This window comes from Dysidea avara, chromosome 1, assembly GCF_963678975.1.
Source record: "Dysidea avara chromosome 1, odDysAvar1.4, whole genome shotgun sequence".
In the NCBI taxonomy this organism is placed as follows: domain Eukaryota; kingdom Metazoa; phylum Porifera; class Demospongiae; order Dictyoceratida; family Dysideidae; genus Dysidea; species Dysidea avara.
Window position 1 is genome coordinate 40,087,948 of NC_089272.1, and position 17,109 is coordinate 40,105,056.

Genomic DNA, 17,109 nt, shown 5'->3' on the forward strand with positions numbered 1-17,109 from the left:
TATACAAAAGATTATATTAAGCTTTTATATCAATCATATCAAGCTTACATATCAAGCATAAGCAACCAATTATCGACCAAATTTCATACCTTGAAATGTAACTCAACACAGGAATGGCCTATCAGCACCCAGTAAAACTGTATGCTCTTCCCCTATCATGTGATCTTTTTTTCATCTGATTGTTGTACAGTATATAACTTTTAAACAGCAAGTGATTACATATCAGCATGCAAAGTATGTGTTATCGACCACTGGTACTCATCAATACAAACAGCCAATATGAATTGTTGACTAGTGCCTTAGTTCTAATACTTGCAAAAACTCTGTAACTATGACACATAGCCCACGCAATACAGTCGGCTATGCATTGTTATGAAAAACCATGGTAATCACGTAGAAGTTGAATTGGCTGCAGTGATAGACTGGGGAAAGCCCTTAACCTACTCGATGGACCACTGATTGTAAGCAGTTATGGTAGTGTTATGTCTGCTATTTATACTTCAGATACTCCTAACATATGTGGTGTTTTCAAAAAACCGTCATCTAGAGTCGGATTGTCAGAAAACGTATTTTACTACCGTATAGAGGGAAACTTTGACGCTGTTAAAATTTGGCGAATTTGGCGATTGACCATGAACTCGCCAAATTTTCCCCATCCAAATATTTTGGTGGCGAAGAAAATAGTAAACCAAGCCTCGAACTAATCAATTTTCTACTCGACCAAGGGATAGTGGGCCAGGCATTACGCTAGAGCCAAGCCTGCCTCGACTACCTCACTAGGTAGCTAGTTACTGTACACGCGGTATCCTCAAATGTCACCTCGAAGCGGGCATGACAAGTATAGCGGGTCCTACCATGTTAAGTATGATATTCACTATTCCAGAGGGTGTAGATCCTGTCTATATAGTATTATCTTTTTGTTGGTAGCTGACTCCAGGCGCCGAATCGTGAGAGGCGTGGCACTCCAGTTCTCGCTTCAGGCACAACGATTAGTGATCTAATTAATTCAATACGGCGTGCGCTTTGCTAACAATTCGCCAAATTTTATTTCGCCAACAGTGATATTTTGCTTGGTTCGCCAAATTTCCCCCCTCCAAAGTTTCCCTCCGTACGGTATGCCAGAAAGTGTGTGCAGCCTGGAGTAGATTGCTTTGAAAAGCAGCTTTCAACCACTCCTTAGTTGCATTTTAAAACTGGCCAGATTGTTTTCTTCGCAGAAACTACATGTCATACAACCACAAGCACATGTTATTAACACACTTCAATGCTATCTATTCCTAAATGCTTCAAACATTATTATTTCCCCAGCAACAATATAGTTTACAAGACTATATAGAAACTTCTGTCATGTTACAGTACAATAGTACTGTCACTAAAACCTGATTTTGTATTTTAGTGCTTTGCTGTGTGCTAAACTTTTTATACTTTGTACACATTTAATTAGTTTATAATGACACTTGTATAATATTTCACTAGCATAATGAGAGCATAATGGAAATGACATAAAGTATATTAGGGAGAAATTTTGGGGAATTCCTGAAGTAGTTTGGACAAAATTTTGAGCACATTTGCTAATTAAGAATCTGTCTACTGGGTCCATGTACAGCAGTAATACATGTTGTGAAATAGTGTGACACATGCATGTACACTGTATCTGTTCACTGCAAAGTTAGAGATAAGGACATTGGAGCTATTACATCCCAATATACACTGTCTGTGTTAACTTCAGTTAATGAAAGGTGCCAAGGCACAACTGTAAACGTGGTAGATAGGTGCATGAATGCTGTATAGAGGAGGTGCTTTACAGCAATGAACAACAGAATTTTATATTGACAAATTTACAGTGATGCACATATCTCATGCTGTGTACACCAGACCCTTACGTTCTGCTAAGGGGTGGGCAGCTCCAGACTCAGCTCAAGGATGAACAATTTTAAACCCACAATTGACATTCGTCAAGAAGTCATGACTAAACTTGATTAGATTAGACCATGGATATAGAGATACACACAGCAATGGTGGATCCAGGATAAGGCATTTGGGACAAATCCTCCCCCCCCCCCCCACCTTGTGGAGGAGAACACTTCTGATTAATAAAATACTAAACTTAATGCCAGGCCAAGATCAGCGTACTAAGCGCCTCCAAAAATAATAACCGTGTTGCTGTTGTTTAAGACATTCAGAGCCTTTTAAACAGCCTTAAAGACTTCACAGCCAAAGGCCAAAACGGTAAAAATCAACAGTGAGATACTACTAAGAGGTGTATTATTTACTGTTTCAAAAATGCAGCAACTAACAAGAGGATCTGGCTCTCCCTAACCATGCACCTACAACTTGCCTGTTTGTGCCCCTCCCCTTGCCAGGTCCAGGATCCGCCCCTGCACAGATAGTAGAGAGAGAGAATCTCTACTATCTATGAATACAATATTTTGCCTAATCCCCGTGCCTACGTTACACTAAAATAATTATGGAATGTACACGATCAAATCTATGACATACGTATCAAACTCACTAAAAGTTTGGCACTCCATCACTGTGATATAACTCAACAGTGTAATGATTACTATAAACCTCTCAGCTGAGTTTCGAAACATCGCCAATCCCTTCCGCTACACACACTGCGAGCTACAACTTGGCGAGCTACAACTAGTCTGGCTATCGAATGGCACCAAACACGAAATAAGCGCCATCGGAATGAATTCGTGCCTTAATTTTAATGCAGGATATGAACCCTGCATTTATGGCCTGTGGGCTACTGGCTACATGCACCCACAGCCAGAGAAAACATACATACATTCAAATTACTAATTATAATAGTCATAATTATAGTTACATTGCAGGGGCGATTTTAAGGGGGTTTTCTCTGAACTAGCGCGCGCCCCTACTCTATTGGCAAAATTTCATACTTTTACCTTTGAAATCACCTTCACAGCGTTGAAAAGCATGTGGTGACTGTTTTTTTTTGTTTTTTTTTTTGGTCTTCAACTTGCAGCTAGGCTGAAGTTGCAATTCCAGAGAACCAGAAACCCCTCTGAAACTTTCTAGATCTGCCCCTGAGTTATACTTATCTTATGGACACATAACTACTGTCATTAAACTGATCTAGCCACCGTATAGCTAGCCTAAGTATTTCCAGGTAAAAAATTTTTAGAGGTTTGGGAGTTAACAGCAAAAAATTTATCCTTAATTATATAATTATTTGGACCTCCGCAGAGATGCCAACCTCTAAACAATTTTAGGAGTGAGACCTTAAAACACTACAAGCATTGTGGACTAGACACAAGTGCAGCTCCAGGATTTTTGGTAGTAAAGACCAAAAAAAAAAAAGGTCACTGCATGGTCAAAGTACAAAATAAGCACAGGACTGTCCAATTTTAAGCACAGGGCTAATTATGAAGCAGATCAGGCATGAGAACTAAGCTGAAAGAGTGAGAAACAGAGGGTAAGGCGTGAGAGCGTGAGATTACTAGCCAATGAGTGAGACACACATCTAATGCGTGAGAGTTGGCATGTCTACCTCTGATCCATAATTACTAGGTAAATGTAGATACTGTTATGAGATGTTCAAGGTCCCTAATTCCTAAAACTGCAAACTACTTTCTCTACATGTCCATTTTATCTGTAACACATTAACATAAATTACCCCCCGATATTGTATTCGCACTTAATGTATTTATTTTTATGATCAAATTAGATTTGTATTGTATGACTGCCGATTTTATTTTATTTAGTATATAGTTAATGCTGCATGTACGTACGTTACTTATTTGAGATTGGTTTTTTATTAGACTTTGTCTTTCCTTGTTCCAAAAAAACAATAAAAAGTACATTGGAGTGATGTTGGATGATCACCTTTCTACCCATATTACTAATGTTGCTGATAAGGCTACAAGGATTTTAAACTTCTTCAAACTCCACCTTAGTAAAATTATGTTCAACTGATATCAAGGCATCTGCATATTTCTTAGTTTGACCATAATGGAATATGAATGTGTTGTCTAGTACCCACATTACATTACTCAAATAGCTATCACTTTTAGAAAAAGTTTAGAGGCATGTGCAAGATGTTGCTAGAGTGATCATGAGAAAATATCCAAGTGTTAGCAGGACATGTGATAGTTGATTGATCAATGTAACATGTGTCAATGTGAATGCTACTACTCCTAAGATAAGGATCACAATCGCATATACCATTTCATAATGTAAACCCGATTGGGCAAGGTAATACTTTCACATAAAATGCTTCATAAATATGAAATAGACAAGGTGATGTTGTAATAAATATTTCACACATTTCCTTCTCTTCAATAACAATAGTGAAGTTGGAACAGCTTAATTGGTTGCTATTAGCAAAGAGAAGAAAACAACAAAGACTTACCAAATAACGCATGGCATGATGGGCTTATCTCTACCTGATCACTATCACCAATGGCGGAACCAGGATGGGGCATTTGGGCCAAATGCCTCCATCCTGGATCCCCATTGTGGAGGAGCCATACTTCTTTTGATTGAAATACTAAACCTTGTCAGGTATAATTTATGTAACTTACATGTATTACTACCATTTACCTAAGACAAAAGTCAAAGCAGCTGTCCTGGCACCTTCATGCAAACTAAGCGCTTCTAACAATAATCATCGTGTTGTTGACATTCTAGCATTTAAAACAGCTTTTGAGACTTCACAATAGTAAAATAAGAAGTAAGACTAAGGGGTGATTATTTGCTGCTTTAATAATACAAGAGAATCTGCTCCTACAACTTAGCCTGTTTGTGCCTCTCTCCTTGCCAGCTCCTGGATCCACCCCTGATCACTTCACCACCACACGTACTAGATAACATCACTCATTCCACTTGACGGTACCATCTACAATTACCACTACATCATAATGACAAGCTTTTCCCCCTGAAGACAATCAGAGAATGGAATACACTACCAACACCAATGATTGAAATGGACAAATTAAATCAATTTTCAGAAGCCGTACAAGCATATGCACAGTACCTTCTAGGGCCTCAGCTGTCTGCCCTATGTAATGAATAACAATAATAACAATAATTGGAGCAATCCAATACATGGAATATGCGTACACATGACCAAAAATTCTAATTGTGACACATACCTGTACATTCAAAACCCAGACAGAGAGCCCTAAAGGTCACCTGAAATAAAGTCAATGGCAATAAGGTAACTATGCACACATTAAATTTAGTGCCTCGGCTAGCCCAGCTCCATCACAGTATCTCAAATACCTGGCTCACTTGTGCCAAGCCTGTGCTAGCCCATACAATGCTTGTGTGAACTGTTAACACTGACACTTACAAACGCAGTGTAGTACTATATAGGTTCCTTTGATGTCATTAATGACAACCAAATTTTAATGGTGAGACAAGTGTCCTAAAGCTGGCAGAAAGAATATTGATGTAGACAAAGTAGGGTGTTAAACAAAAGCCATGATGATAGGGAGGATTCAACTTGGGTCACTAAGCATAGCATTGCAATTAGCAGTATGTCACCAATTTAGCTACCAGAAAAGCTGCAACTAAGAATATATTATATATATACATACCAAAACAGCCAAGCTGTGATAAAAAGCATGCCCCCCCCCAAAAAAAAAGCCAGGTGTGAAATCAAAGCAGTGGTTACAATAATGAAGGAAATGGCTGCAATGATGTTTATTTTTAATGATGACAATTTACTCATCAGTTGTCTAAAGTACTGTCTTGGAGCTTCTAAAATATAAAAGTTTTTGTGTGTCTGCTGTATGCTTCAAACTAGTCATACCATAATGTCTTACTTAATGCACTGTAATTTTACTTTTGTACAGTAATGGTAATCATAACTCCAATGTGCAACTTTCTATGTCCTCTTCAGTCTGGTCCACTACCCCTGAGAGATACAGGTGGATAAAAGAGATTAATAAGATAGGTTCCATTGTATTCTACAGCTACAGTAAGTGGGAGAAATGGGGGACCATGCCGCACTCCCTCTCTACTAACACAACAGTCAGTCACTCCAATAAAACAGTCAGTCCATCTGGAATTAAAACCCCAAAAATTATACCAGCATATTTTTCCTCATCCCTAATACTACAAATATACTGACTGCTATAATACTTTCATTAAAAATGTGGAATGCTTTCTTTCGTTATTTCCAATACAGGGGCCAAACTATAATGCTGGCAGAGTTTTGAGCATAATAGGTACCAGAAAACATCAAGCATCATGCTAGCATAATAGGCAGAATAATTTTAGGAAACTAGCTTAGTCTATATGTGACTAATGAATTTCCCAATACATTCTAATAGAATAGTCAATTATTCTAATAAAGCAATCCGACACCTTGCACAGATCAACTTGTTTTATTTAAACCATTTTCAAATTCTTTTGCTTATACTAAATAGTAACTAAGCAACTTTAGCTGCCATCACTGCTCTTTAAAGTAATTTTGTTAAGCATTACGTGACTTGTGTTGTGTGAAATTTATACGAGCAGTGCAGCATAGCATAATAAGCAAAATAAGCATAATAAGCTTGGTCCTAGGTGTGTGATACGTGCATGTACAGTGTATAGCTAGCTCCGTCATCACATCCATGAAAGGGCCAGCTAAAATGATAGGAATCTTTTAGTAAGTGGTGTTGAAACAGAGTTAAGAGATACAAACAGCCTGTACTTCTTAGTAGTGAAGCAATTACAATTAAAAACCTGTCTCTCTTATACTTGTCCCAAATATTGCATAATCATTAATTTTACACTACTCAAAATATTGCATATTCTTCACAAAATTTCAGCACTAGTTCTCTACAGTCCAGTGCACATGTAGCATGAACATGTATTATACAATCTAAATAAGATGACTTGATCCATTTATAATTTTTTTTATGTGCTAGCTATAATAGATTTAGTAACAACCTTTGGTGTTTCAGTAGATAGCCACAACACAAGTAAAAAATGGGACAAATATCAGGGGCAGAGAAATGGGAGGTAGAGGAGGGGCAACTGCTCCCTTACTTTGAAGAGTGGAGGGACCTCACCTTTTCCAATACCCAGAATATAAGTACAGCAACTATGTACCACTTTTTACTATACATTATAATATTATGCTCGAGCTCCAAAGGTTATATGTAAGAATGGAATACTACATGAGTCAGTATTGGGAGTGCAAGAGATCAAGATACTCTAATAGTGCAGTCACCTAAGAACATTCAGTGGTCAAATAAGTTGGTTATTATTATTAGTGAATAGTGATTTGCAGTGACCAGCACTGGTTCTAGATCTCTGCAATGCAATTTATATTCAATCTGTCTCAAGGTATCTATACACTAAGAGTACGAATCTATCTCAAATGCCTCTTGTTTCTCTGCTCAATTTATAATGAATTTGGTAACATAATAATAACCATTACAATAATATTATAGGAGCATCCTAAACTAATATTGGCATGTTGCATGCTATAGAAATTTGGATGCATATGTTTCCCTAACTGACACCCATCCCACTGCACATGACTTGCCCCCCATTCCCCAATCAGACTATGACAATTTTATGAGAACACGATTATTGCCACATGAAAGAATGGGAATATAAAAGTCACATGTATTGTCAGCTTGTAGCTATATTACATTATCATTACAATATTATAAAGAATGCTCCATGCATTTGGGAATAGTATCAATTTCCCTCAGTTTGTGCAAGTTACACATAATTTCAACAGCAATCACACAGAAAATGAAATTGATATAATGACATGACATTTTACTAAATGCTTCCCTTCTAGCTTTGTTTGACTATCTAGAAATGTTTATAGCCCATACCATGATTCCTGATGATCAATACAAACAGTGTGAATTACTTCATACATAATCAACAGAATTGTCTGAATTACATCACCCACCACTCACACCAAAACTATGTGTATATAGTATAAAAAGTATGGTACTATGTATACAGCTACAAGCCATATGTACGACATCTTTTCTACTGAAACTGAAACATGGCCTATATACAAAATGACAAAAGTAGTACTGTGCATACATACATACAGCTGTATGTAAGCTTTAGAACTGGGTACTATAATCAACACCATTCAGTCTGCACACAATAAATTGGTTGTGGTATAGTTTTTCATGTTTGTGTGAGCACCTGAGGTACATATGTACAATTGCATAACTGTACAGACACACTGAACTCATACATGGTACAGTGAAGGATGCTAACCAAACACATAACACATAATAGTTTTTTGAACATCCATTGGAATGCTGATGGCAGTGGCAAATAGACTATTGTTGTAAAAGTACACAACACACTTGTACTGTGTCATGATATTATCCATTGACTATCATGAAGACAAGAAATCAAACTTTATAATGTATTATACAACTACATGAACACTTCTGAATCACAATCTACACTCATACACATGTGTACATAATACATGTAAAGAAAACACAATGCAAGTTACTGTACAAAAAGGTTAAAAGGGATACAAAACAAAATGTGTCTCTCAGGACACCAGCATCACTACTATGGTGCATACTTCACTTAGTAACAGTATAAGCTGGGTTAGTATCCATTTTGATAGTATCCTTGTCCATAATAGCATAAGATGGATTAGTATCCATTTTGATAGTGTCCTTGTCCATAACAGTATCCATTTTGATAGTGTCTTTGTCCATAGTAGCATAAGATGGATTAGTGTCTATTTTGATGTCTCGACCCATCCGAACAAATTGACTGTTGTCTTGAGTACCATTGTTCTTTTTGTTATTTGTCCTAACAATTTTCTCAAGTTGACGTTTATCATACATTCTGGTAATGATGACACTGATCAATGTAGTAACAACAAATGTGATAATAAATGTGACTACTAAAGTGATAGCAACTGCTGCTCCTGTTGAGAGGTCGTCATCATCTGATGATTCACAATCACAATCACCTGTATGGTATTATATGTACTATGTATGCATACAGTATTACATACACACAAAGTACATCTATCATATATATATATATATATATATGTGGTGTTGCATGGCTGTAACATCATGCAGAACTACCTTAATTTTTTCCTTCACATTTAAATGCACATACAAATTACACTAGAGTAATAATTATTACAAGTTACCCTGTATGTATGTATATACATCCCTTGAAACTGCAATAGTTAAGGTACTAGCTACAATAATTACATAGTTGCTGGAAGCCATGCTTTAAAACCAAAAAGCTCTGCAATTAATATTATTTAGTACCATACATACTACAGCACTAACACCAGATACATTCCGCATAGTGTACTACACTATTCAGTCTGATACCATATACATACAAATTTTTAAGGTACATATTTTGATTTTCAGTTTAACAAATTTCATGATTTTTAATTTGTGTTCAAGGATCACCCATTTTTCACTAAGTATAGAAAAGAGCCAAACATGATAATCATTAATTTTTAAGTATGAAACTTTTGCAGACAGTCAAACAACCACAGAATCTGTGAAACTTATGTCTCTCATAAATTTGTATGTAATAAATACAGTAAAATCATTGAAATTGAGCTGAAATGGCCACATCGCTTGTACATGACTGATATTTCATTTTGTATATATCTGTGTGGAATAATAGCACAAACACGTTACAAAAGTTAACAAAACAAGTATAAGAAAGTAACTAGTAACTTACCCACTAGTGCAAAAAAAAGTGTGTATGGGATAGAAGAAACTAGTTAACTAACTACAACAACTCTGCTGCATGCATATACTAGTATGAAGGTATGAATACATCACTACATTTATAGTATGGATAATACATGAATGTAAACATTACTGGTGAATGGGCCTGCAAAAAATCAGGGCATACAGAGAATCTGTCTCTTTCACATGTAACTTTAGACTATGACCATGTCATTTTTAGTTCTGTTTAATTGGCTTTACAATACAATTTACAGAATCCAGATCTTTTATTTGATGGGTGAAATTTGTGCCTTTTTTGCAAGCTTTATTACACTTTTAGTCTGTTAGTTCAAACGACAGTATATAACTAGCATGTACATACATATGTACGTACATATTGGAGTATTAGCAACACCACGACCACCTTCATTCACTGCCACAACTGCAATATTGTAAGTGGTGCCAGGTAGTGGATGTCCAACAAACAAATCTGACATTAACACTGATACAATATTACCAGGAACACTTCTAATGTCAGTAGAGCGGCCATCATTGTTGGTGTAGTCAATCTGTACTTCATAACTACTGATCAAGGATGTGGTACAAAGGTTCAATATTGATGGTGCCTGTATAAATACCATGCATAGTTTACATTGTATTTCATCTAATTACACTTACAGTAGTCTAGATTAGAGCATGTGTTTTAGTATTTGAGTACTCTCTACTGTTGATGATTAAGTGCTAACATAATCAGTTACTGGTCAGCACAAATAAACTTATACAGAAACACTTCCACAACTGTTTTGCAGTTATCAGTCTTCATTTCTGAAGTGTGTTTAATTAATGAATTGTATGCTGATATCTATTGCATTATAGCTAATGGATATAAGTCTGGTAGTTCAACAATTTTTGTGTCACCATACAAGTAAGATCAGTTGTGATTTTATGAGTGGTGAATGTCTTTTGGCAGTAAAGGCTTCCTTGCTATTATCAACTTAATTTGTTATACTGTATGTTCATGTATCTGTAACAAAGGTAGCTGGTAATTTTGAGATTACTATACAGTACTTATGGAATGGTTAGTGCTACATATATACATGACCATAGACAAATACATTGTGTTATACTGCACACTCCAGTGGATCCTCAGTTATCCAAACCCCAATGTGTTCAGATAAGTGAACTATTAGGATAACTGAATCCCATACTTTTTAAATGCAGAGCTCTGTTAAAATACTTTAATAAAACGTACAGTACACTCGTACTAAAATACTCTAATAGAACATTCATTTACACCTTTGGATAAACAATGGTGCAGATAAACGAGGGTTGGATAATCAAGGATCTACTGTACTCACATTTTCAAATTACATGCTATAAAAAGATTGCCCATTGTTTGAAATGATCAATCATACTACTGTATGTATGTGGTGAACATATATAATAGAATGATTGTAGGGATTTCTAATAACAAAACATTCAACTACTCCAATATGAATTTTAGTCATGACATTCAATATTTTGAATAATTGAGGTCCACACATACCATCCAGCTGATTTTAATGTCCTCCACTTGTTGTCCAGTAGTAATTGAAGATGGAGTCACTCCCATAACCACTGGAGGAACTATTACATGTTCAGATCAAATAAAGCATGAGTTTTAAGCACATACATACTAGTTCAATTGTATGCAACATTACAGTGTTGTGTGGGGTACTTTCCCACTGTACTAAATTTCTCAAGACTCTTTTGCACTGTTTGTAACAATGCTACCATGTTGCAAGCTACATACTATGATGTAGTAATATACCAATATACTAACTGTAGATAGCCTAATAATTTTGCTTTAAAATTCTTTTGGTTAGTTGAAATAAATTTTGGTAAAGCATGAAAGCAAAGTGGGTTTAGGCTTTAGTCTCCCCAGGCTTACTGTTTCCAGAGTTCAGCATTCTCTGGTCAAACGTTCCTTCTGCCACTGGAGGTTGACCCCCAGAAGCTGTACTACTGTAATTTTCATGTAAATAGCTTGGTTAATTAAGACTAGAAAATCAAGCACCTTACCCTCTGATATTAAAGATGAAGTAGTATTCATCACCACATTCTGACCTACTCTATTCCTACCAGTAATAGTTATTGTGTATGAAGTGTCACTAGTTAGTCCAGTAAAGTTGTAGTTGTTGTTGTCAGTAGAAGTACTCTGTAGCATTACACCAGATGATGTATTAGTCAACATCACTGTATATGACACTGGTACACATTGAGTAGTATCATTCCAAGTTATGTACAAGTAGGATACACATCTCTCTACCATAGTAGGATCAGTGAGCTGTGGTATATCTACAGTAAAGTTATAGCAAAACTTTAAAAAGAAACATCTGGTGCTTTTGTAAAAGTTTTACACTAGTTAGATACATACACAGACTAGGTATGTTTTGTTGCATAGAATATTTCCAAAATTCGTTTTAATAATTTTCTTTGGGGATCCCTACTGTACACTATTACTGCACTGGTATTGCTTTATAACAGTCAAAACTACTGTATATATGCAGCAAAATTGCACATATAGTGTAAATATTGCTACACATCAAACCGCATGTCATCTGCAGTCAAATACAGTGATACCTCAGGTACTACAGTAGGGTCCCCAATCCAAAAAATCTACATTTACAAATCGATCCCTCTACCATTGTGGGATGTTCATTGTAGCATAGCATTGCTAGATCTACCATGAAACTGGAGGCACAACTGTTATCTTTACAGAAATATTGATTCTAGCATCTTGCTGGATGCAAAATTTATTTTAATAATTTCGTGCAGCACACAAAGGACCTAGCTACTCAGCTAGATATTATCTAGTGTCATTGTAGATGTAATGTACATACAGTATTAAGCAAATCATTTACTGGGTACCAGCAGAGGGTTGCTTTCTTTCAAAAATCAGAAAACAAAACATAAATTTTTGAATTCAAACTGTCCTACCAGTCAAGGTAAGAAAAGCCAACTTTTCCACATAGTGGTTCGGTAAGGTTGGATGTATAGTCTATCTATGCTGGTAGTCTGGAAAGGATCTGAGACTTCTCACCATCTAGGTAAAGAGCATCACAATTTTCGCACATCATTCCACGGGATTCTCTCAATAGTGCCCAGAAAAGTCCTTTCCAGTACTTCTGATGTCACACTGGTCACCTAATATTGCAAATGATGATAGATGATGGTCCAAAAAGTTTGGTAGTAGTAGCAGTTGGTGTGTTTCTGTGATTTCATATGATGCAGTATACCAGCAGCTCACCAGGAGCTCCACCCAGCTCTAAGCCCAGTTTAAATTGAAATATAAAGGATTTTGTACTTTTTTGGTTTGTTTTGGGATGTTTTTGCAACATAATGATTTAAAAACCGCAAAGATATAGGATGATCTAGTAATGATTTAAAACTGCTATGGATCGTGAAAGGTGAAGTCAAATTTGGACAATTTAGCTGCCTCCCATGGTGCATAGCTTAGAGGAGGCGTGGAAGCTGTGGATGAAATCATAATTGACAACCACTGCTACCAAACAGTACAGAGGCAGGAAACTAAACTTGTAGCTGCTCTAGCTAATCAGCCATATGAGTCAAGACTGAAAGAACTTGGAATTTATTCTTTATATTGTCGAAGACAACGTGGTGACCTTATTGAAACATATCAACTACTAAAAGGTTACTATGATATTGCCTGGTCGAAATTGTTTATACTTAGCCCATCTCCCACACAGGAGGTCACCATCTGAAACTCTATAAACAGCAAAGTAGACTGCAACTGAGTACCAACTTTTTCACCCGGAGGGTTATAAATCAATGGAACTGTTTACTAGCTGAAGTAGTTTCATCACCCACTATGTCAATTTTTAAAAAGAAGTTAGACAACTTGTGGCTTGTCACAGGATATGGATACGAACAAAGGCTCTGTGCCTAAACTTTTATTTTTGTATCACTTGTGTGTATATATATCCATTAACTAATAATAATAAACGTCCAGGGACATAGTTTTATTTTGTCATAGTTTTAGTCAATACGTAATGATTTTGTGGCTGCAGAAGTGCTGGAAATGGCTAGAATGTGCAACAGAATTCTTTAATGCTGTAGAAAATTTTGACACTGGTCACCCAGATGGTGAGAAGTCTCAGATCTTTTCCAAACTAACAGCATAGACAGACTTTGCACCCATCATTATGAGGAAATTTCTTGCCCTGGGTAGTAAGGCAGGATAAAATTTGTATTTCTTTGTCTGTTTTTTCAAAGAAAGCAACTCTGTGCCGGACACCCAGCAAATCATTTGCTTAATTATTACTGTACACACTTTTTAACTACAACAACTCTGGATATGATGGAAAGTTTCATCTGGTCCTTTGTGTGGAGCACAAAATATGATTAAAATTTTTGCATCTCGTGAGATACTAAAATTATAATTTCTGTTAAGACAACAATCAAACCTTTGGTTTCATGATGGATCTAGCAATGGGATACTACAATGAACATTCCACAATGATACTGTGAGGGGATCAATTTGTAAAAGTTGATTATGCGGATTGCAGACCCTAACTACAGTATAACCACAAAATTCTTGGATAACTAACAGTTCATATTACTGAAATTATGTGCACAACCACCATAATATGTACGTACAACATCAATTTTAAAAATTTATCTTTAAAACTTTCTAATAAAACACACAAAAGTGGTGCAATCAAAAAAATTGGATAAGTGAGGTCAATTCCCATGACCTTCATTTGTATGTTTGTATGTATGAATCTCAGACTTACTTAATAGAGAAGGTTGAGCAGCAACTTGTACACTAGTTTCCATTGTGTTCCCAATAAAGGCAATAATACTCACAGAGATATCACCTGTTAACATCACTGTATTGTTAAAGGTGTAAGAAGTATCACTGGTCACTACTGGTTCAATAGTATCACTAGATGATGACAATGTTATCATATGCTGAACTGAGTTACTACACCCTCCAGTGATAGTAGTCCAACTGGCATTAACATTTAAACAATTATCTGTTGCCATCAAATTTTTAACTGTTGGTATACCTATAAAAATTCAAACACAGTTAAGGAAAAGATACAAGACATACATATACTACACTATACTTTTTTCTTACATTACATTATGTACTTGCAAGTTTTAAGTATGTAAGAGGTATGCTATGTCAGAATGTTCAGAATAAGGAGAACGGTTTGTACCTATTTTTGTATATAAGCATAAATTACACCACCAGCGTGTACATATTAACTTTTTATTACCTTTAGATACAGTAAAACCAAACTAAAAGTTCAACTAAAGTTCAATTTATTCAGTTTGTTAAAGCTAAACCCATGGCCAGTATTTACATACTTAACCTAAACTGAAACTAAAATTGTATTACACATACAGGTATGTATAACAACATTATCTTGTGACCAAACTTTTGATAATAGTTGATTTACACACACGCACCAGTAAAGGTAACTTTTCACCATGAATAGATAGCCACACCAATACTCTACATATTTGTACTACAGCCATGCCTCTGATTTGCTCTCGCTGCTTTTCATGAGTGGATTTCTAGAGACATGTACCAACCACTGGGAATGCTCTGGAACCTCGAAAGGCCATGGCCAGCTAAAACATGGCACTGGAGATGTGAACAACCTTAGGCTGCTGCCCAAGTATTTTCTATAAATATTTCTTTAATTTTCAGTGGCACAGGTGATCTTCCCAATATTAAGGCTGAAGACACCACATGGTCCACTGGGCAATTTTCTGTTCATACCTATCCACCCATGATGATATGATTGAGTTACAGTTACTGTTGTGAAAAAGGTGCTAAAATTATCATGGTTATATCAAGACACACGATAGTGTGTCGTGCGGCCCAAGAATCCGGCGCGCCACACCGTGAGTATATTGACAGGAAGAAAGAAAACGTCATTTTCACACTTTTGTATCTCGGTGATGGCTTATCCGATTGAAACCAAATTTGCTGCAGAGTTGCCCGCCAGCTAGGGGAGTCTACATTCCAAATTTGAAGGAAATCACTCAAGCCATTTCCGAGATATGAGCGGCCAAAGTTTCGTTTTTTTTCTTCGTTGTTTTTTTCTTCTTCTTCGTCTTTTCGCACACTTGCAAAAATTGCTATAAAACGCAAACGCGTGCTCCGATCGCCTTGAAATTTGGCACACAGAAAGGGAGTCCAAAGGCGCATCCTAGCATCAAATTTGGTGCAAATCCGATGAATGGTTCAGGAGTTATGACCGATTATTCGCGTAAAACAAGATCGATTTGTTGTCACGCCTACAGGGTAAACCGCTTCATGGAATGAGCTGAAAATTGCTATGTAGATGGAGTAACCATCGTAGGAGTGCCTTTTGGTAGTTTGAAAGGAATCGAGATTAAGACCACGGAGATATGACACAAAACCCAACCTGTGTCACAATTACGCGATCGATTTTTAGTAATAAAAAAGTATTAGTTTTTACGCCTACTAGGCAAACCGCTAAGAGCAATGAGCTGAAAATCGGTGTATAGCTGGAATAATCTTCATAGAAAATCCTTGCAGTAGTATAGAAGAATTGGATTACAAACCACTGAGTTATGATTCGAAAGCCAACTCTGTGTAGCAAATGCGAGATCGAGATACTCTAATAGAACAGTCACCCTAATAGAGCATTCAGCTAATTTATTTACTCCATTATAGAATTCTATTACATTACAAGTTATTCTGTAGGGACTTCAGCTGCAAACAGTTAATCTTATAGACAGTTAAGCCAGAAGCAAGTCACCCTGTGGAGAATTAAGCTACAATTATATCACTGTAGAGATTCAGAACATTATACAAGTCACACTAAAGAGAGTTCAGCTATAACAAGTCAAGCACCCTGTAGAGAGTTCACCTACAATTAAATCACTCTCTAGAGAATTCAGCTACACACAAATCACTGTGCAGAGAGTTCAGCTACAAACAAATTATCCTGTAGAGAGATCAGCTACAAACAAAACACTTTGCAGAGAGTTCAGCTACAAACAAATCAATCTTTAAAGTGATCAGCAACAAACAAATCAACTTGTAGAGAGATCAGCTAGAAACAAATCAACCTGCAGAGAGATCAGCTACAAACAAACCAGCTTGTAGAGAGATCAGTTACACACAAATCAACCTGTAGAGAGATAAGCTAGAAACAAATCACCCTGTAGAGAGTTCAGCTAAAACAAATCAATCTGCAGAGAGATCAGCTACAAACAAATCAGCTTGTAGAGAGATCAGCTACACACAGATCAACTTGTAGAGAAATAAGGTAGAAAAAAATCACCCTGTAGAGAGTTCAGCTAAAACAGATCAACCTGCAGAGAGATCAGCTACAAACATATCACCTTATAGACAGTTCAGCTACAAACAAATTACCCTGTAGAGACATCGACT

At 36.4% G+C, this 17,109-nt stretch overlaps 2 protein-coding genes across 7 annotated transcripts in view; both read right to left on the minus strand.

The window, feature by feature from the left end:
• Window positions 1-2,812, minus strand: part of LOC136264330 (receptor-type tyrosine-protein phosphatase H-like) — a 49,956-nt gene extending 47,144 nt beyond the window's left edge. Inside the window, exon 1 of the mRNA XM_066059047.1 lies at window positions 2,513-2,812. Within this exon, the coding sequence (XP_065915119.1) occupies window positions 2,513-2,594 (82 nt within the window). The 5' untranslated portion in view covers window positions 2,595-2,812. The remainder of the gene's footprint in view (window positions 1-2,512) is intronic.
• A 5,529-nt stretch (window positions 2,813-8,341) lies between these two features.
• LOC136264338 (mucin-17-like) overlaps window positions 8,342-17,109 on the minus strand; it is a 330,828-nt gene continuing 322,060 nt past the window's right edge. For 2 of the 6 annotated variants that reach the window (XM_066059055.1, XM_066059095.1), the window contains 5 exons: window positions 14,465-14,740; window positions 11,730-12,005; window positions 11,215-11,294; window positions 10,063-10,294; window positions 8,342-8,935 (listed from right to left, as the gene is read on the minus strand). In XM_066059055.1, coding sequence (XP_065915127.1) covers window positions 8,538-8,935; window positions 10,063-10,294; window positions 11,215-11,294; window positions 11,730-12,005; window positions 14,465-14,740 — 1,262 coding nt within the window. In that variant the 3' untranslated portion in view covers window positions 8,342-8,537. The remainder of the gene's footprint in view (window positions 8,936-10,062; window positions 10,295-11,214; window positions 11,295-11,729; window positions 12,006-14,464; window positions 14,741-17,109) is intronic. The other 4 variants (XM_066059069.1, XM_066059061.1, XM_066059078.1 and 1 more) reach the window with 4 other exon arrangements.